Here is an 18,582-nt window from a genome sequence, read left to right on the forward strand (position 1 = left end):
AACAGAAGACACCAGACAGAAAATGGTTTCTATCTCAAGAAGAACACTAGAACAGAATAAATGAAGGTAAAATAAATTCATATAAAAATAAATCGTTCTCTGGGGGCACCTGGATGTCTCAGTTACTCGCGGTTCGTGGGTTCAAGCCCTACATCAGGCTCTGCGCTGACAGTGAGGAGCCTGCTTGGGATTCTCTCTCTGCCCCTCCCTCACTCACCCTCTCTCCCCCTCAAAAATAAATATTAAAAAACAACTGTTCCCGGATTTTTAATTTCCTTAACAGGTTAACTATCTACAACAAACACGGTAGTAGCATGAGGTGTGTTTGTAGCATAGGTAAAGATAAAATGAACGGGAGTACCACAGCGGGAGGAGAGGGCAGAACGGGGGCGACCACCTGAAGGTGAGGCAGCAGAGTACCATGTGAAGGGGGCTCCTGATTAAAGATGGAAACCCTAGGTCAACCACCACGAATTTTAAAAAGTAGTATAAATAATCCATCAATAGTGAAGTAAAATGCAACCACAGAAAATGTTCAATTACTGTGAGAAGGCAGGAAAGACAGGCAAAACAGCTAGCAAGGTGACAGATTTGAAGACACCAATTATAAGTTTGTTTAAAAAAAACAAAAACAAAAAACAAGACCCCTGGTGCAGCCGCTCTGGGGAACAGTGTGGAGGTTCCTCAAAAGATTAACAATAGAACTCCCCTAGGACCCAGCAACAGCACTGCTAGGGATTTACCCACGGGATACAGGAGTGTGATGCCTAGGGGCACATGTACCCCAATGTTCATAGCAGTACTCTCAACAATAGCTAAATCATGGAAAGAGCCTGAATGTCCACCAACGGATGAATGGATCAAGAAGATGTGGTTTATCTATACGATGGAATACTACATGGCAATGAGAAAAAATGAAATCTGGCCAAATGTAGCAACATGGATGGAACTTGAGGGTGTTATGCTGAGCGAAATAAGTCAGGCAGAGAAGGACAGATACCACATGTTTCCACTTATAAGTGGAACAGGAGAAACTTAACAGACGACCATGGGGGAGGGGAAGGGGAAAAAATAGTTGGGGAGAGGGAGGGAGGCAAACCATAAGAGACTCTAGAATACCGAGAACAGACTGAGGGCTGATGGGGGTGAGGGAGAGGGGAAGGGGGAGATGGGCATGGAGGAGGGCACTTGTTGGGATGCGCACTGGGTGTTCTATGGAAACCAACTTGACAATAAACTATGAAAAAATAAAAATAAAATGTAATTTGTCGGATAAAAAAAGGCAAGACCCAATTATATGTTAGATTCTCACTTTTACTAGAAATGGCATAGCTAGGGTAAAAGCAAAAGACGTTAACCGAAAGAAAGCTGAGTGTTATATTAACATCAAAAATGGGCATTACCCCATGATAAGGGGGTCAATTCTCCAAACACAACAGTCCTGCGTATACATCTAAATGTGTCCACATCGAAAGACAGGAAACACAACACATAGAACAAAAGGAAAAAGAAAATCTATGAATCCGTAACTGTAGTTGGAGAAGCCCACTCCTCTTTTAGTAACTGATGCGACAACAGGAAGTCGGTAAGATACAGAAGACCCGAACACTACCATAAGGCGACAGAATTGACATTTCCAGGACACTCTACCCAAGACAGCAGGATGCCCGTATACTTCAAGGGCACACGGAAAGACAAACCATAGTCTAGGCCACAACACAAATGGGAACAAATGTGAAAGAAATCATACAAGTTATGGTCTTATCAGCACATAATGGAATTACTAGTAACCAATGATAAAGATTACCTGGAAAGTCCCAATATTTAGAAACTAAGCGGCATGTTTCTAACATAAAGTTTCAGGGGATATCAAAAATTAGTTTAAACTGAAAAAAATGGAACTAGAAAAACACTTGTGAGCTGCAGCAAAAGCAGTGTGAAATTTATAGTAAATGCTTACATAAGAAAACAGAAAGGGTCTCAAGTCCATAATCTAAGATTCTACTTTAAGAAACCAATAAAAGAGCAACTTAAACCCAAAATAAGCACAAAGAAGGGAATAGAGGTAAATGTATAAATTAATGACACTGAAAATAGATAAACAATTGGGGGGGGAATCAATCAAACCAAGCTAGTTCTTTGAAACGATCAATACAACTGATGAATTCCTAACTGGGCTAACCAAGGGGGGGAAAAAAAATCCAAGCTGCCAGTATCAGGAGTGAAATAAAGGCTACCACTACAAACACCTTTAGACATTAACAGGATCAGAAGGGAATACTGTGAACCCATACATCTGACAACAGATAAAATAGACTTTCATTTGCTCACAGAAAGTTTTATCTATGAAAAGCAGCTACACTCTTTGTGAAAACTTTTCAATAATGCCAACTCTAGGTGAAGATCGTTTCGCTAGTAAATTCTAACAAAGCTTTAGGGAACAAAGAGTAATTCCACACTTCTAAAACTCAGACGAGGAAACACAGGCAGTGGACTTCATGAGGCCAGCACACTCTCTGCCCAAAAGCAGACAAAACCACTACCAGAGAGAACCGTCCCCACAAACACACACAAAAGTATTAGCACATGGAACTCCAGGGATACATAGAGAGAATGGTGAATCTCAACAAAGTGGAATTTATCTCAGGGATGCAAAGCTGCTTTAACATTAAAAAACCACCACCAGCACCAGCACCCCCCCCCCCAAGTGAGCCCCACCACATTAACAGACTCAAGAAGGAAAACAATATGGTCATTTCAATGTGTATACAAGAAGCATCTGACAAAAATTCAACATCCACTGATGATAAAAAATAGGAATAAGAAACATTCAACTTAAAAAATTTTTTTAAGTTTATTTGAGAGAGACAGAGACAGCGTGGAGGCGGGGGTGGCGGGGAGAGAATCTCAAGGAGGCTCCGTGCCACCAGCACATGGGACTTGAACTCACAAAACTGGGAGATCATGACGTGAGCCGAAACCAAGAGTCAGACGCTTAATGACTGAACCGTCCGGGTGCCTCCGAACATTCTCAACTTGATTAAGAACATTCAGCTGATGCCTCACTGAATGGTAAAAGCCAGCACGCTTTCTCCCCAAGCGCCTGAGGAATCGGGCAGAGTGGGGGCTGACCAAGAAGAGACAGCAAGGGGGCATTCTTGGAGCGATAGAGCAGTTTTAAATCGTGATTTTGGCAGGAGACATAGGTCTATGTTTGTCAAAGCTTGAATAACTGTATGCCACAAAAAGTCAATTTTACTACATATAAATTAAAACAGACACAAAAACTGCCTGTACCTGCAGATTATGAAGTGATAAAATACTCATGGGATAACTGATAATGATCTAGGTGTGGAGACGATTTTTCCCCTTATTTTCCAAATTTTGTAATACGGCCAGGTTGTACTTACGTTTTAAAAGGAAAGACCGATTACCTTCCTGATCTAGTGCTTACTACCAGAATTCCAAGTTAAACTATTAATGGCAACTTAAGAGCTCTGGTAAAATAACATAATCATACAAGCAGAGATGGGGTAGAAGGACATTTTTGTGGAGATGCTCACAGTTCTCAGGAAGTCTTGGGCTTTACAGAGATTCTGACATTCCACCTCCATCCCCTTTCTATTAGTGCATTTGGTGCTGGGTAGCAAGCTCTAGTCCTGACTTCCCGCTTAAAGACAGTGCTCAGAAGGGTTACTAGAAACAGTCTTCTTCCAGGGCCATTCATCTCCCTCAGGGCAAATATTAAAACCAACAGGGTATTTACTCTTTAGGAAGCAAGATCTGTTTCTACAGTTTCGGCATGTAACGGGCCACACAGAGAGGAGTCTCCTCTGATTTAACAAGTCAGAGCACCACTTCAATCCCTGGTCACCCACATACAAAACAAGAGCGAATACAACCGATCCTTTCCCCAGGGTCAGTAGAACTCACCTTTCTACAACTAAGGGCTCGAGAAGAAATTTCCACAGAGAACAATTGGATTTACCTTGTTTTCTTCTTAGTGGAAGACAGCAGTTTGATGGACTGAAGCAGAAGGAATGACAACCGAGACTCAAATATACCGAGGAGCTTGATCACTTCTTCTCGACTGAGACTGGGTGAAGAGTCAGCAGCTGGAGCGCCCTCCTCACGCTTTGGCTACGAACGACAGAAAGTTACTTCACCAAAGCTGCGGGATAATTACAGCTTCACACCCAGGTGACGGGGCTGCAGCACGGTCCACCCAGTAAACATTTTAGGCAAAAAAACAAAAGAAACAAAAAACAAACCCAAGGTCATTTCCGGCCCCCCCCCTCAACTGCCTCCCTGGCAGAGCCTGTCAGCGGCAGAGGCTGATGAGCCCCCTCACCCTGGAGATGATCCGACAGACGAGAAGGCGAGAAAAACCTCTCACACCTCTCACACCTAACAAGCACTTATGTAGAAATCAATCCTGAATGGAAACCTTCTACTTTCCAACAGTGCCTGCTGATGGAGCAGAGGGGAATGGGCACTCCACGGGGTTTCACAGAGAGCCCGCTGGACAGGCTGGCGTGCGACAGGGACTCAGGGAAGCCTTTAGCGACAGCAGAAGGTCGCCTGAATGCTGGAATGCCAAGCAAACCGGAGAGGCTTTCCAAGGAGCCTGCTTAAGCCCATTCAGCATTCAACTGCTCCCTGGGAGTTTAACAGGAATTATGGAAGAGCTACGTGCCTCTTTCTTCACAACAAACAGAACAGGGGCGCCCCGACAGCTGAGTCGGTTAAGTGTCGGACTACTGACTTTGGCTCACATGATCTCACGGTTCGGGAGTTTGACCCCCCCCACATCGGGATGCTCTGCAGTCTCTCCCTGCCTCTCCCACACTTGCTCTCACTCTCAAATATAATAAAAAATAACAAAAAACAGTAACTTCCTTTAAAAAAACAAAAGCAAAACCAGAATGAGACGGAAAAGACACAACTAAAAAAACAAAACAAACAAAAGGAAAACACAACTGAGGTAACAGATGTTATCAGAGCCTTACTAAGGTCTATGTGGTTAAAGAAAAAAGATGTTTACTATAAAAGCTATAGTTCCAACTTAAAGAGTTTAATAATTCCAAGAAAATATAATAGGTCACTGTTAATATGTTTTTATGCAAAGCACATACATGTATGTGTATGTCTATATATACATGAACACACACGATATACAGGCCCCCCCCCTATGCCCACTGTATACATTCAGCATTTAGCTTAAGACACACAAAAACCAAAGACAAGTATTTCTCCATTCACCTGGTCAAATTCCTCGACAAGCTCCTTTCTGAGGAGCTGGAATGCGTGTTTAGTTCTCACCATTATATCAAGAGCCCCAGACAGTGTTTTCAATTTTCCAACATTGCTGTTCTGACCTACAGTGTGAAACACAAAGTGATCATTCCGTTAAATATCAATCTAGAGACCATTCCAAGGTCAATGCATTAATGAACACTGATTTTCAAATGCTGTGAAGGTAGCTCATGAGAATCTCCACAGATTTCTTAAGTCCAACCGGTAGTAATTATCCCTGGACAAAGCAAAAAGGACAGCAGTCTCCCTGCTGCACAATGTCGTTCTGTCGCGGTGACAGCCCAGCCTGCCCGAGGACGACCTGAGTGTCAGGGCAAAGCAGCCGGCTGGGAGCAGATGTTTTTATTACTCTCCTCAGGTACTCAATTTTTAAAGGAAAATTAACCACATTTATCTCAGCAAACGTGTTCCCAGTATCTCCCATTTTTATGAAAATGCTGCCTGCTCTCTTGAAGGTTCAAACATGGCAGAAAATTCAAAGATGTCAATGAAGAAAGGACACCCAAAATCCACCCCCAGAGCGTGCGGCAGTAGACCCGCCGTCTAGTATACACTGGCAGGAAGGTAACAGAAGTACTTTCAGTAAACAGGATTTTCAGAAACGGCTGTGAATAGGCCATGCATTCACAGATGTACCAAGGCCAAATCAGTACCCAGGGAGACCCTCCCTCCCGGCCGCCTGCGCCCCGCCTCAAAGCCGGCACTGCCACGACTCAGTTGCACACCCTTCCGGGGACACTCGCTGGAAGAGTCCCCCCCACCTGTGGCTGAGGAGTACATTTAATTCTATACAAGAAAACAACGGAAATAAAACCAAACGAGCAGCCATACTTCAAATAAACGTTTGTCTCTCTACAGCACAGGAGCTAGGTCTGCAAGGACCCCTGGGCGCACGGGAGCAGGTGGGCATGGGTGGGAGAGAACGTGGGGAAACCCGCTCCGTGGGCAGCGCTGGCTCCCCGCCGTGGCCGAGCCCGCCCAGCCCCCACTGCCTGGGGATCTCCACCTCGCGCAGGGCCTACGGTTGTGGTGCCACAGGCCACGGCTGCCAGGATCCACGGCATTTAAGGAGCTCACTGCCCCATGACCACTGCTTCTCCCAAAGCTGTTCGTGAGGACTTGATCTCGGATGGTCTCAACTGACTTGTCCCATTTTTTTCAAATAAGGGAACACAGACTATATTTCAGTATTTCTAGGAAATAGGTCCCTGAGTGTAATCAAATCCATTTTCTAAACTTTAAAAAGTGTAGAGACTTCTCCTGGCCCCTCCCCAAAGTCGTTAACATTTTCATTTTAATTTGCCCATAGTTATTTACAATCACGAGAGGTCTCCGGGTGGGCCTCACTCTAAGAGGACATGCACACGAATCTGAGAAATGAAAACCTAAGGCTTACTGGTCATCTGAAACTCTGCAAACGCCACTCTTTCTAACTGCACTCGAAGTAGTTCACAGGGAGCATCTTTCAGAAGCTGAAAAAGCTTAACAGCTTTGCTGTAATGAAGATCTGCCAGCACCCGGTGCTGCTTCCTAAGATGTTCGTCACCAACCTGGAATCAAAAATGAAAAACAAATCCTAAAGCTGGCGTTTCACAACAACTGCTTACCTAAGTCTCTGGATCACTAAATGTTCTTTAATATTGTTTTCCTAGAAGTCTTCAACAGCTAACACTCTTATATTTAGGCGTTTAATTTAATCCACTTTTGGTTAATTTATGTGTATGATGGGAGGTAGGAGTCCAAGTGCATTCTTCCACATGTGGACACCCAGCTGCTCTAGCACTATCTGCTGAAAAGAAAATTCTTTCCCCACTGGTGGTTTGAATGCTAAGGCTTGCTTGCTTCTACCTTGGGGATATCAGGCCCCTGGGTAAGCCTGAATTTTGGTTAGGATCTCCTGGGGCAAGGACTAGAGAGTCCAGGGGCAGCATAAGGTGAAAAGAAACCCTCTGTGGTTAAGCCAGACCTCAAAGGACAATATTCTCAGACCGTCTATCCCCAAGGGGCTGCAAGACAAATTATCTTGGTCCTGAGCTTCAAAAAAAAAAAGGAAAACAAAACAAAAAACATCCCTGAGAAACCTGAAACACAGGACTCCTGGCAGAAGCCAAGCAACCTCTCTGGAGAAGAGGCACCATCAACCTGGGCTTCGGTTTATTCTTAGACATGCATGCATTTGAGCACCAGGATTCATGTTACCAGGCTGTTCACAGCACATTCTTCCTAACAGCCTCAAACTGAAACCACACAGAAGTTCCGGAATCACAGAGTGGATAAATAAACTGTGACATGGTCATTAAATGAGTGCTACTAAACCAGAAAACGCACCAACCAGGATGAATCCCACAAACACGATGTCCGGTGAAAGGCAATAAACCACAGAAGAACTCGTACAGTATGACTTGATCTATAAAGGTCACGACCAGGTTTAAGTGGTAAAACAGAAAGGGCACATAACGGAAAGCCCAGGACAGCAGTAACCCTGGGTGGGTAGGGAGGCACACTCTGCAGGGCGGGGGTGGTGCACAGAGGAGACTGAATCTGGCCAACTGACACCCACTCCATTTATAGTAAAGAAAAAAATGCAGCGCGGGCGAGGGGAAAATTACCTAGACTCCAAATCTTTTTAAAGCAGCTGACAGAATTGACAGCAGCACAAAAATATACGCTAAAATGTAAGACAGACACCCAGAGCACTTTTCAATGGACTTGGCATTGAACTGAAGTTGGAATGGCAGTACCTGGTTTCTCAGACAACTGTGGTACATGGACGCCAGCCTGTGATGGATGGTTGCTGCGCGGTACTGACAAAGCGGCTGGCGAGCAGACACGGAGTCCACATCACAGTGTTTCAGGGACTTCATCATAGCCTCGCTGACTTCTTTCTCAATCTGTTTTTTTTAAGAGGGAGGAGGAAAAAAATGACAGGCCTATAATCTTAAATAAAAGTACTTAAATACTGCTTGTTAAGGAAACAATGCTTTATATCCATTAAAAGCTTAAAGTTGAAGACTTCTTTCATAGGCCAGCAGGTACTATTACCTGCTCCTGAGCTTTTCTAGAGAGCGGAGCATAGTCCTGCTGCAGCGTCGCCATAGTGAAATACGTAGTGGACAACTCCCAATTCACCGAATCCCAAACAGCTGGGTGTATGTCTCGCGTTCCCAGTGACCTCAGAGCTTTCAAATAGTAATCAACAGCCTGTGCGGGAGGGAAGGACACGGTCTTCAATCAATTTAAATCTATGCCAACAGCGTATCAGAATAAAACACGCTTTATATATCACCCAGATGTTGAGTTGATTTGGGGACAGTTTATAGAAGGGCAATATTATGAAAAGAAAAAACGATCTAGTAAACGGTTTCAATGAAGAAAAGCTACTTAAAGTGGCTGGCCACACGCCACTCCACATTTCCATGGCAAGTCCATCATAAGCCTTAGTACTTTCTGACTTTTGTTCATGCTGAAGGATGCATTTACTTCCTTTGGTTTTTCTTTATTTTTTAACGTTATTTTTGAGAGAAAGAGAGACAGAGACAGAGTGGGGAGGGGCAGAGAGAGAGCAAGACCCAGAATCTGAAGCAGGCTCAAGGCTCTGAGCTGTCAGCAGAGCCCTGTGCAGGGCTCAAACTCTCAACCAAGAGATCATGACGTAAGCTGAAGTCGGACACTCAACCAACTGAGCCACTCAGGTGCCCATGGTTTTTCTCCTTCTCAAATGAAAATGTATAACTAGTAAACTAGAAAACAACTAGACGAGTCTAAGGATAAAAAATTGCTGATCTGACTATAAAAAGCAGCAATCCCCTACCCTCACTCATCCCCTGCCCGAAAAGCATGGTCATTACGTAATATTCAAGCAAATAAAAATCGCATTTAATTCCATCACCCGGTAATAATTTCTACATTTCTTGTAACTATTGACTTTCTTCTATGTATCTGTGAAGTGGAAAAAGAAAAACTGAAACCAGGTCACTTTCACTTTACAACTTCCCATGCCGTGAACGTCCTTCACTAGCGTGCTCGGGGAGCTCTGAAGTACTCGCTAGGGGAGCGCTCCTGGTCCTTCCCGTCTCCTACACTGGATGCTTCCGCGTGCCCAAAAATACGAGTAATTTGACAGACAGAAAAAACTCAATTTTTAAACTTCATAAAATTAAAAATTTGAAATTTCTTACATTTTAACCACTTTTTAACGTGTATCAATTTTCTGTTCAAGATTATTTGCCTTTTTCTACTGGGGCAGTTTATTTTCAATGATTATTTTATTCTTGAAGCAAGCAAGCACCATACCCAGTGTGGGGCTTGAACTCAGCTCCAACATCAAAGAGTTGTGTGCTTTACGTATAGGATTAGGAGGAACTTAACGGAGGACCGTGGGGGAGAAGGGGGGAAATGGTGGGGGAGAGGGAGAGAGGCAAACCATGAGAGACTCTTGAATGCTGAGAAACAAACTGAGGACTGATGGGTGTGGGGGGGAGGGGGAAGAGATGGGCATGGAGGAGGGCACTTGTGGGGATGAGCACTGGGTGTTATACGGAAACCAATTTGACAATAAACTATTTGTAAAAAAAACAAACAAAACAAACAAAGAAAAAAAAAAAGAGTTGTGTGCTTCACTGACTTAGCCAGTCAGGCGCCCCTATTTTCAATGGTTCTTTACTCTTCTTTATATATGAAGGATTTATTAACCTCTGGTCTGTCATGTTATATTTTCTCTGATCTGTGGTGTGCTTCCTGTTTGTTATGCATTTAAAAACCAGTCTTTCTACACATTTACATGGGTCCACCGTCTACTCTGTGCTTCCTGCTTATCGTGTCATGTGAGGCAAATCCTGTCGCATCTCCTCGCATAAGGCTCTTCCACCATTTCCTCCTGGCACCTTCCCAGTTTCCCTTCACGTCAGCCTGTACTCTGCCTGCTGCCTCACATCTTCTCTGGTTACACCAACACAACCCACCAATGACTGCAACATTCCAGCTCCGATACTAAATTCTCCATGTTATAGGGCCGTTTTTTTTTAATTTTTTTTTAATGTTTTATTTATTTCTGAGAGAGAGAGAGAGAAGCAGCGTGAGTAGGGGAGGGTCAGAGAGAGAGGAAGACAGAGAATCTGAAATAGGCTCCAGGCTCTGAGCTGTCAGCACAGAGCCCGACGCGGGGCTCGAACCCATGGACCTCGAGATCATGACCTGAGCCGAAGTCGGACGCTTCACCAACTGAGCCACCCAGGCGCCCCTCTAGGGCCGGTTTCTAAGTGTTGTAACCGTCTCCTCACACACCATTGCCACAGCTCTCAGTAGATTTATGGGATTTTCCTGGAGCCAGGGCAACGTGTAAGCAAGCGTGTTACCTTATTATAATACAAGCCTTCTTCCGGAGAAAACTCGCGCTTAAATTCATCACCAGCACCGCAGTGTGCCTGCGCACAAATTCGCATGAGCCTCCCCGTGTTACACAACAGAAGGGCAGCGTTTGTAGCATCATCAATTGACTCAAAGTTGTGAATTCCTTTCTCAAAACAAGAAAAGCTTTTTTTCCACAGCTGTTGCTCCGCAGTAGACACGCTCTTGCTCACTTGACAAAAAAGGAAAGAAAGCCACACGTAAGCAGACATCAGTGTAAATACATGTGCCCCAGGGAGGGAGGAGGGGAGGAGGGCAGGACAGCTAAGGAAGCGTGGCCCACGGATTCTGACTACGTGCTGCGTGCTCCCTCACCAACTGCCTCCTCCAGACACACCTTAAAAGCACAGGTTCTTATTTCTCAATAAAAAAAATATACATATGGGCTCCCGGGTAGCTCCAGCAGTTAAGTGTCCTTTTTTTATTTTTTAATGTTTACTTATTACTGAGAGACAAAGACAGCACATAAGCAGGGGAAGGGCAGAGGGAGAGGGAAACAGAATCCGAAGCAGGCCCCAGGCTCTGAGCTGTCAGCAAGGAGCCCGATGGGCTCAAACCCACGAACTGTGAGATCATGACCTGAGCTGAAGTCGGACGCTTAACCGACTGAGCCACCCAGGTGCCCCAAGTGTCCGACTGTTCATTTCAGTGCAGGTCATGATCTCATAGCTCGTGGGAGGAGCCCTGTGTTGGGCTCTGCACGGACACTGGGGAGCTTGCGTAAGATTCTTTCCCTTTCTCTCTGTGTTGACTGCAGCTCAGAGCCTGGAGCCTATTTCAGAGTCTGTGTTTCTCTCTCTCTCTGACCCTCCCAGAAATAAATAAAAATAAAAAAAAATAAAAAAAAAAAAAGATTCTTTCCCTTTCTCTTTACCCCTCCTGCCCTCCTCTGCTCGTGCTCTCAAAATAAGCAAACTTAAAAAAAAAACATAACCACACTAATTTTTAAAGTGTTTTTGAAAGTACAAGTATGGGGAGGGGCAGTCAGAGAGAACCCCAAGCAGGCTCGCGATGCAGGGCTCCATCTCACGAACCAGATCATAGCCTGAGCCGAAATCACGAGTTAGATGCTTAACCAACTGAGCCACACAAACATTTCAGTAAGAAAACATTTTAAAAAGCACAAACTCTTTGTATCCCTAGTGCTAGAGTCCACAGACCACACACACACTCTTACAGAATACCTGCTGTCCTCATTTCTCTGAGCCCTCTGCCTCCTCACACCAGGTCCAGTCTTTACATTCCCATCATTCTCATGGCTCCAACTACCACCCACCCCCAACATTTGAGTGATTCCCCAACGTCTGTCTTGCTGACCCAAACAGCTCTAAGTCCAGGTTTCTTTTTTTTTTTCCTTTATAACTTTATTTTTTACAAATAGTTTATTGTCAAATTAGTTTCCACATAACACTCAGTGCTCATCCCCACAAGTGCCCTCCTCCATGCCCATCCCCCCCTCCCCCCATCCATCAGTCCTCAGTTTTTGTCAGCATTCAAGAGTCTCTCATGGTTTGCCTCCCTCCCTATCCCCCACCATTTCCACCCTTCTTCTCCCCCTTGTTCCTCCGTCAAGTTCCTCCTAATCCTCCTATACGTGCAAACATATGATATTTGTCCTTCTCTGCCTGTCTAAGTCCAGGTTTCTACTGAGCCAGGCCTTCCGCTCACATGTCCACTGGGATCTCAAACCTGATACCGGCCCAGCCAAATCCACCCTCCTCGGCCTGAATTGCACAAGGCCACGTGCTGTTACTCTCACCATCCACTGGGTCGTGCAGTGCATCCCCGGCTCCTGGTCAAGGCTGTCTGCTCAGTCGGGCCAGTACCCCTCTCCCTACCTGCCTGCGGGCATCCTATCATGTTCCAATCTGCTCAAATGACACCTTCTTCCCTGAAAGCCCTCCAAGAACCCCACACCTTCAACAAACCTCTCTCCCCACTCTTCTGGGCTGCATCTGTGCTTCTGGCATTTTCCAGAGAGTCACCTTTCTATCTGGCTTCCTGACATGAAAGAGAACTAGGTTTCTGTCAGTTACAATTCCAGCAGAGCGCCAGCTCAGGCTGATTGTGCCCTTCACTTTTGAACGGATAAGACAAAGAATGGACGACCCTGAAATGAGGACTCTCAAAGGGCCATGTTTTTGTTTAGCTCTCAAGAACTTGAGAATAGAAGATTCTTTGACACAGCACTCCTTTATGCATAAACTCCCAAGCCACAATCCTTTGCCCAAATCATACCCAGCAGGATTTTCTAACAGAAGAGGCAACACAGGGGGGCACTGGGGAGAGACACTCACCTGCTCGCTCACTCTGCAGCGCAGCAGCCTGGTTCATGTAGAACACGCCGATCTCATTTCTAATATTACCCATTCTCTTCAACACCTGTACGTAGTGTTCTGGGTTTTGGCTTTTTAAGTCACTAAACTGCAAGATTTCATTAGCAGCTTCGTAACATTTACAACTAACTGAAAGCTGACTCTCTAAGTCTGTAGACAGATCAGTTGCCCATGCAAATCCTTAAAAAAAAAGAGGAAATATCACCATGAGTAACATGAGCCCTTCTTCCTTACCATCTACGTAAAGCTCCTAGTTTTAAGACCATAAATCTAATATGGTACAAACCTTTTAAAGAACCTTCAACTTACTGAGAAAACTACATTTTCCTGGGATATTAATGTTTGAATAAAGAATTATTTTCCTGACTAAAAATACAGAAAACTTCCCATGACCTGGATTTTACCAAGTATACCTGCTTATTGGCAAAGGCCTCAAACTGTTCATGGATACATAGTAAATTTTTTCTTCTTTTTAATCAATGGAAACAGTTCTTGAAATAAAGCTCTGTTTGCTACCAGAGGCTATTCAGGTACATCATGGCCTGCGACGTCAGTTTAACTCACTGAAGAAGCTGCTCGCTAAGCCCTCCAAGGCTTAAACATGCCATGTAGTGGGGCTGGAGCGGATGGAGGTGCCGGGCCCAAAATCCAAGGGGGGAGAAAAGGGCGCACCACCGCTGTTAACACTGGAACATAGGAGAGAACGTACCTCTCACAATGGTGTTTTAAATGGAATTAGTTTGATGGGAGTGGTAAAAACACACTGAAGATTTTCTCAGGGTCTGAAAATAAAATCATCTGAGACACTCAGAAGGAGAGTAGGGGAAGAAACGGGGGGCGAGGGGGGCAGAAAAATACTCCATTTCTCCCCAATGTACTTCTCTAGATACCCAATGTCTAAAGTTTGGGGGAGGTGGATTATCAAGTTATGAACATTTTAAGAGCACAAGGCGACGACTCCGTGGTATGCACACAGACCCATGTGCTCACTCGCGTGCCGCCCGGACCGGGTGTGCGGACAGCGGCCCCGAGAGGCAGGACACAGTCACTAGGACTTCTCTGCTCTCCCAGTTTTAAAGTCTGTCAACTCCACAGCAAAGGAATTCATTCGCTAAGATGGTCAGCTAAGAACTAGGTTTAAAAAGTTCTCTCTGAGCCCCCAGAAACCATTCAGAAGGGAACTCATTCACTTTTACCAACTGTTAATTCCTTTTCAGAAGAAAATCATGGCTTGGTTAGCAGACTACAAGGTTAACCAGAGAAACCTCAATGGAAAGAGAAGAGTGTAAAAAAAAAAAAAAAATCAACACAACTTGCTCAGAGCTTATTTTATCGTTATTTTAGAATTTCTGATTTTACCACTAGAATGATTTCAAAACCATTTTACACACAGATACATGGGGAATCATGCCCGATTATAAAATTCGGAGAGCAATGCAACAGAACTGCAAAATCTAAACACAGACATTTCTGCCACTTTTCCAGACACACCCAGTCAGCTAAGCGGGCCCGAGGGGCCCAGTGCGGGTCACAGGCCCGGCCGGCGCACCTTGACAAGGAGACTCCCTGTGGAGGCTGTGCAGGATCTCCTGGTCTTCTTTTGTTTGGTAATTAAACTCTTCAAGATGTGCTGCTCTGTTGTTTGCGTTCTGGGCCAGCATTAGCTGGATGTCACCGCAGAGCGTCAAGTACTGGGAGAGAAACAGCAGCACTTCCGAAAGCATGTTGGTGCAGAGGCAGCAATAAGTGTCTAGGCCGAGAGGACGGAGAAAGGAAAGACACGGGTGTGTTAAAAATTAACGTAATGAATGTTAAGAAAACCTGTTACCGGCAGAAAGCTTGGTACCACTGTATCGAAGTTTCTCTTAGAGATCACATACGGCTTCCTAGATTTCAAAAGGAAGTTATAGATAACTGACCACTCAGAGCAGAAAATAAAATACTAAATAACACACTCAAGAACAGAAAGTTATTTCAAAATTAAATTTTACAACAGAAACGAGTGAAAAGCCACGGTGATTCAGAGGCCTCTTCTGTTCTCCCCTCCCAATGCCTGTTAAACACATTAACATACAGCGACTTACCGTGGCTCTGCAAAGCTAATTTAATGTATCGTAACGCTCTTCCGTATTTCTGAAGACTCATGGCAGCATCGGACAAAACATAATAGGCCTTTGACGACTTGAGAATCAGCTGGAGTTTCATTTTATGTTGCCAAGAACCAGGGATCATTCCAGATTGACTGGAATAATTACCCTTCTGAAGGGAGCCCACTGACAGGAGAGGGGGAGAAAAGGAAGCACGTTTTTATGAATGGAAGTCTCACCATAAAAAAATAATTTGTTTCCTGACAGCAACTGGTCCAGGCTTAGGCACTCTAACTACACGGAGACTGGTAAATGCTGTGTGGGCTTCACGAAGCAGTAAAATGGCTGTGTTTCGGCGGACCCTTGCTGGGATTTCTGAAGGCTTTCTGCTTCCCGCAGCCGTCAACTCTGTCACCCTCTTTCAGGGTCACACATAACTAAACTCATGACTGGCATGTCCTTTCTCCAGTCTACATGCCAACTAGCCAGAAAGTTTACCTTTTAAAACCAGCTTAATTACGGGGGAACCCTGTTCTAGAACACGGAAATGGGTTTCTCACCACTAAGTCCTCTCTGAGCAGCTCAGCCCACTTCCCAGGTGACAGTTTTGTCTTCCTCCACAGTACTCCCCCTGCTACCCATCAGCCAAAGTCAAGTCACTGTTGCCTACACGGAGGTCTAGTTTTCCCACCCCTGCCCTTAGTGGCCGATCTCTTCTACCGGGAACACTCTTTATATAGAGTCCAGCCGATCACTATTCTCTTCGTTGAACAAGCGGTCATTTTTGTGTCAAGCACTGTACTGGGCACCAGATGTCGCATGGCCTCCATGCCTGAAGATCTCACAGAGCAAAGGTGGAAACAGGCTGCTAACACGAACCACGGCAAAATCCAGTACGTCCAAGTACACGGATAAGAACAAAATGCTGTGGGAATCCTCCCTTCCCAATCTCTCAGCCTCAAGATGTCTTTTTTTGGTCAGCAACAACGCAAGTCTTTTTGAAAGCAATGCAGGTACAATCTCTATTATGGTCTTATTTATGCACGGATTTCTCTCTCCTCTGCTACTGTAGGCATTTTCTGCACCTGAGGTATTGTGAGAACACCAGAGATGAAGACGACAGAATTTTTGTTCACAACTATTTTGGTGTACGTGCATAAAACCGTTCGGCACAACTATGGAAGACAAATTAAGAGCTCTAGGACAGGGGCGCCTGGGTGGCTTAGTCGGTTAAGCGTCCGACTTTCGATTAGGTCATGATCTCGCAGTTCGTGGGTTCGGGCCCCGTGTCGGGCTCTGTGCTGACTGCCAGCTCAGAGCCTGGAACCTGTTTCAGTCTGTGACTCCCTCTCTCTCTGACCCTCCCCTGCTCATGCTGTCTCTCTCTCTCTCCTAGAAATAAATAAAACATTAAAAAAAAAAAAAAGAGCTCTAGGACAAAATGGTAAGGAAATCAATTCTGACTAGAGACAGAGGGGAGCATGAAGATCTTGAACATCGACAGCTTGATTTTCAACAGCTGAGTTGGGGAGGAAGGAAGAAAAGATTTCAAAACAACAAAAAATACCATAAAAAAGGCAGTGATGGCTCAAGCCCTGGTGTCCTCACTGCACAGGGGCGCAAGCCTGGCACATAGCAAGCACTGCAGCAGTGCTGGGGAAGTAAGTTCGCTTCCTCACACACAACTTATGCTCGTGAAGAGAAGTGAGGAAAGCACGCGGTATTTCAAACACACAGGCTTCCAAAACATTTTTTAAACGAAATGGACTTTTAAAAAGTCCACACATTCTTCATGAACTGACTTTCCTGAGGAACCAGACACTGTAAGTGACCTTTCTAGTTTCCTCAAGGACCACAAGGGAACAACAGCCGACGGTTTTATGGGCTTATGTGCGCCGCCACTCTAAGCGCTTCACACAAACTAATTCGTCTGATGCATATAAAACCTTTAAAGTGGGCACCACAGTCTCCATCTCGAGAGACAACAAGGCTCAAAGAAGTGAAACGTGCCCTAACACAGCCAAGACTTGAAGCCAGGCAGGCAGGTTCCTAAGTCTGCTCTTAAACCCTCGGCTGCAGTCGTTTCTTAGGAGAACCCTACTGGGCCCACGGCATCAGCTCGGCACCACAGGGAACTGGAAGCAGCGGAACTTATTAGGAATATCTATAAAGGATCAAAATTATCCTTTGTTTTATCGTTTGAACAAGAAGATACTTCCCTCTACCCTCCATTCACATGGTATCCTTTTCCTGAATTCCCTACAATGAACGCCTTAACTGACAGAAGTCTGCTGTGGAGAAAGGACCAGTACACTCTTCTATAGAAAAGTCCTTATTTGCACATCAATTCAACTTACTTTTGTCCAAAAACAAGGCCATCTGCTTCTCCAGACCCTCAGGGCCCCCTCTTGTGGATTCATCTTCATATTTTAATGGGATTGGGGTGTTGGGGTCAGCTGCAGGAAGGTCGCTTTCTTTTTTAATGCTGCTATCCACAGATTTTAGCCCCTTTAAACAAGGAGAACCCGTTACTATACACCTAACTGAAGATCAACTAGGAATTAAATATAAGGCACAGAACACATTTAGGAAAATTTTATTTTGAAAACAGACTTTTAAAAACTACATTTTACTTGAAATTGTTGAGAAAAACTAATTTTCTGTTTATGCTTAAAGTGGAAAAACCTCACAGCAGAAGATCCTTCAGAGCAACATTTAATCACCAACAAACAAGTGCTATGTACAGCACACCAAATACAAGGTCACTGAAACAGAGACGACCAAATCAAGACCTACCTCCAGAACATAGCTGAGCACAAGTCTGCAGCGCTCCTCGGTGTCATGGCAAACCGGAAACGTGCAACTGGGCTTCAGAAACAAACATTTGAAGTGATTAACAGGCCGCCCCCAAGACAAAATCCACAGCTCTCGAATCCTGGGAATTACTAAAACTCTACATGTCAATAATTCCAAGATTCACTTATGGATTCAACTTCGTGAGGGAACGTGCTGCTTTAACTGCAGATTAAATTGATAGAAGCGTCAACAAAAACTTGGCCTGATGAAAATTTCTTCCGAAGTATAGGTTACTCTCAATTCTTAAAGTTTTAAAAATTCCATTATGACAAAAAAAGAACAGGAGCAAGGTTTTAGATAAATGTGTACCTAATCTAAGAGGGCGGTTTAACGGATACTTGGTGACACACAGTTAACGGTATCATCAATTTCACAGTGGGTTAACAAGGATCACCAGTTGTCTCACTGTAGAATGTACATACCTAATTAGGAGCTGAACCAGTTAACGACATCTACTAGGGACACCATGTGTAATGGCCTCCACGAAGCATTTCAGTTTTGGGGAGTCCAGCAAGGCGAGAACAACCATTCTCAATTCAAAGCGCACACGGATGCTAAATAATCTGTCCAAGGACACAGGA

The 18,582-nt window shown here is 44.7% G+C and overlaps 1 protein-coding gene across 4 annotated transcripts in view; it reads right to left on the bottom strand.

Moving 5' to 3' along the window:
• The window catches only part of EDRF1 (erythroid differentiation regulatory factor 1), a 40,174-nt gene that overhangs the window by 4,673 nt on the left and 16,919 nt on the right, over positions 1-18,582 (bottom strand). For all 4 annotated transcript variants that reach the window (XM_039237902.1, XM_039237901.1, XM_039237903.1 and 1 more), the window contains 11 exons: positions 17,942-18,013; positions 17,503-17,653; positions 15,143-15,331; positions 14,608-14,808; positions 13,020-13,238; positions 10,671-10,894; positions 8,359-8,517; positions 8,058-8,207; positions 6,713-6,866; positions 5,263-5,378; positions 3,989-4,140 (listed from right to left, as the gene is read on the bottom strand). In XM_039237902.1, coding sequence (XP_039093833.1) covers positions 3,989-4,140; positions 5,263-5,378; positions 6,713-6,866; positions 8,058-8,207; positions 8,359-8,517; positions 10,671-10,894; positions 13,020-13,238; positions 14,608-14,808; positions 15,143-15,331; positions 17,503-17,653; positions 17,942-18,013 — 1,787 coding nt within the window. The remainder of the gene's footprint in view (positions 1-3,988; positions 4,141-5,262; positions 5,379-6,712; positions 6,867-8,057; positions 8,208-8,358; positions 8,518-10,670; positions 10,895-13,019; positions 13,239-14,607; positions 14,809-15,142; positions 15,332-17,502; positions 17,654-17,941; positions 18,014-18,582) is intronic.

This window comes from Hyaena hyaena, unplaced genomic scaffold (assembly GCF_003009895.1).
Source record: "Hyaena hyaena isolate Hyena2069 unplaced genomic scaffold, ASM300989v1 scaffold_129, whole genome shotgun sequence".
Lineage (NCBI taxonomy): Eukaryota > Metazoa > Chordata > Mammalia > Carnivora > Hyaenidae > Hyaena > Hyaena hyaena.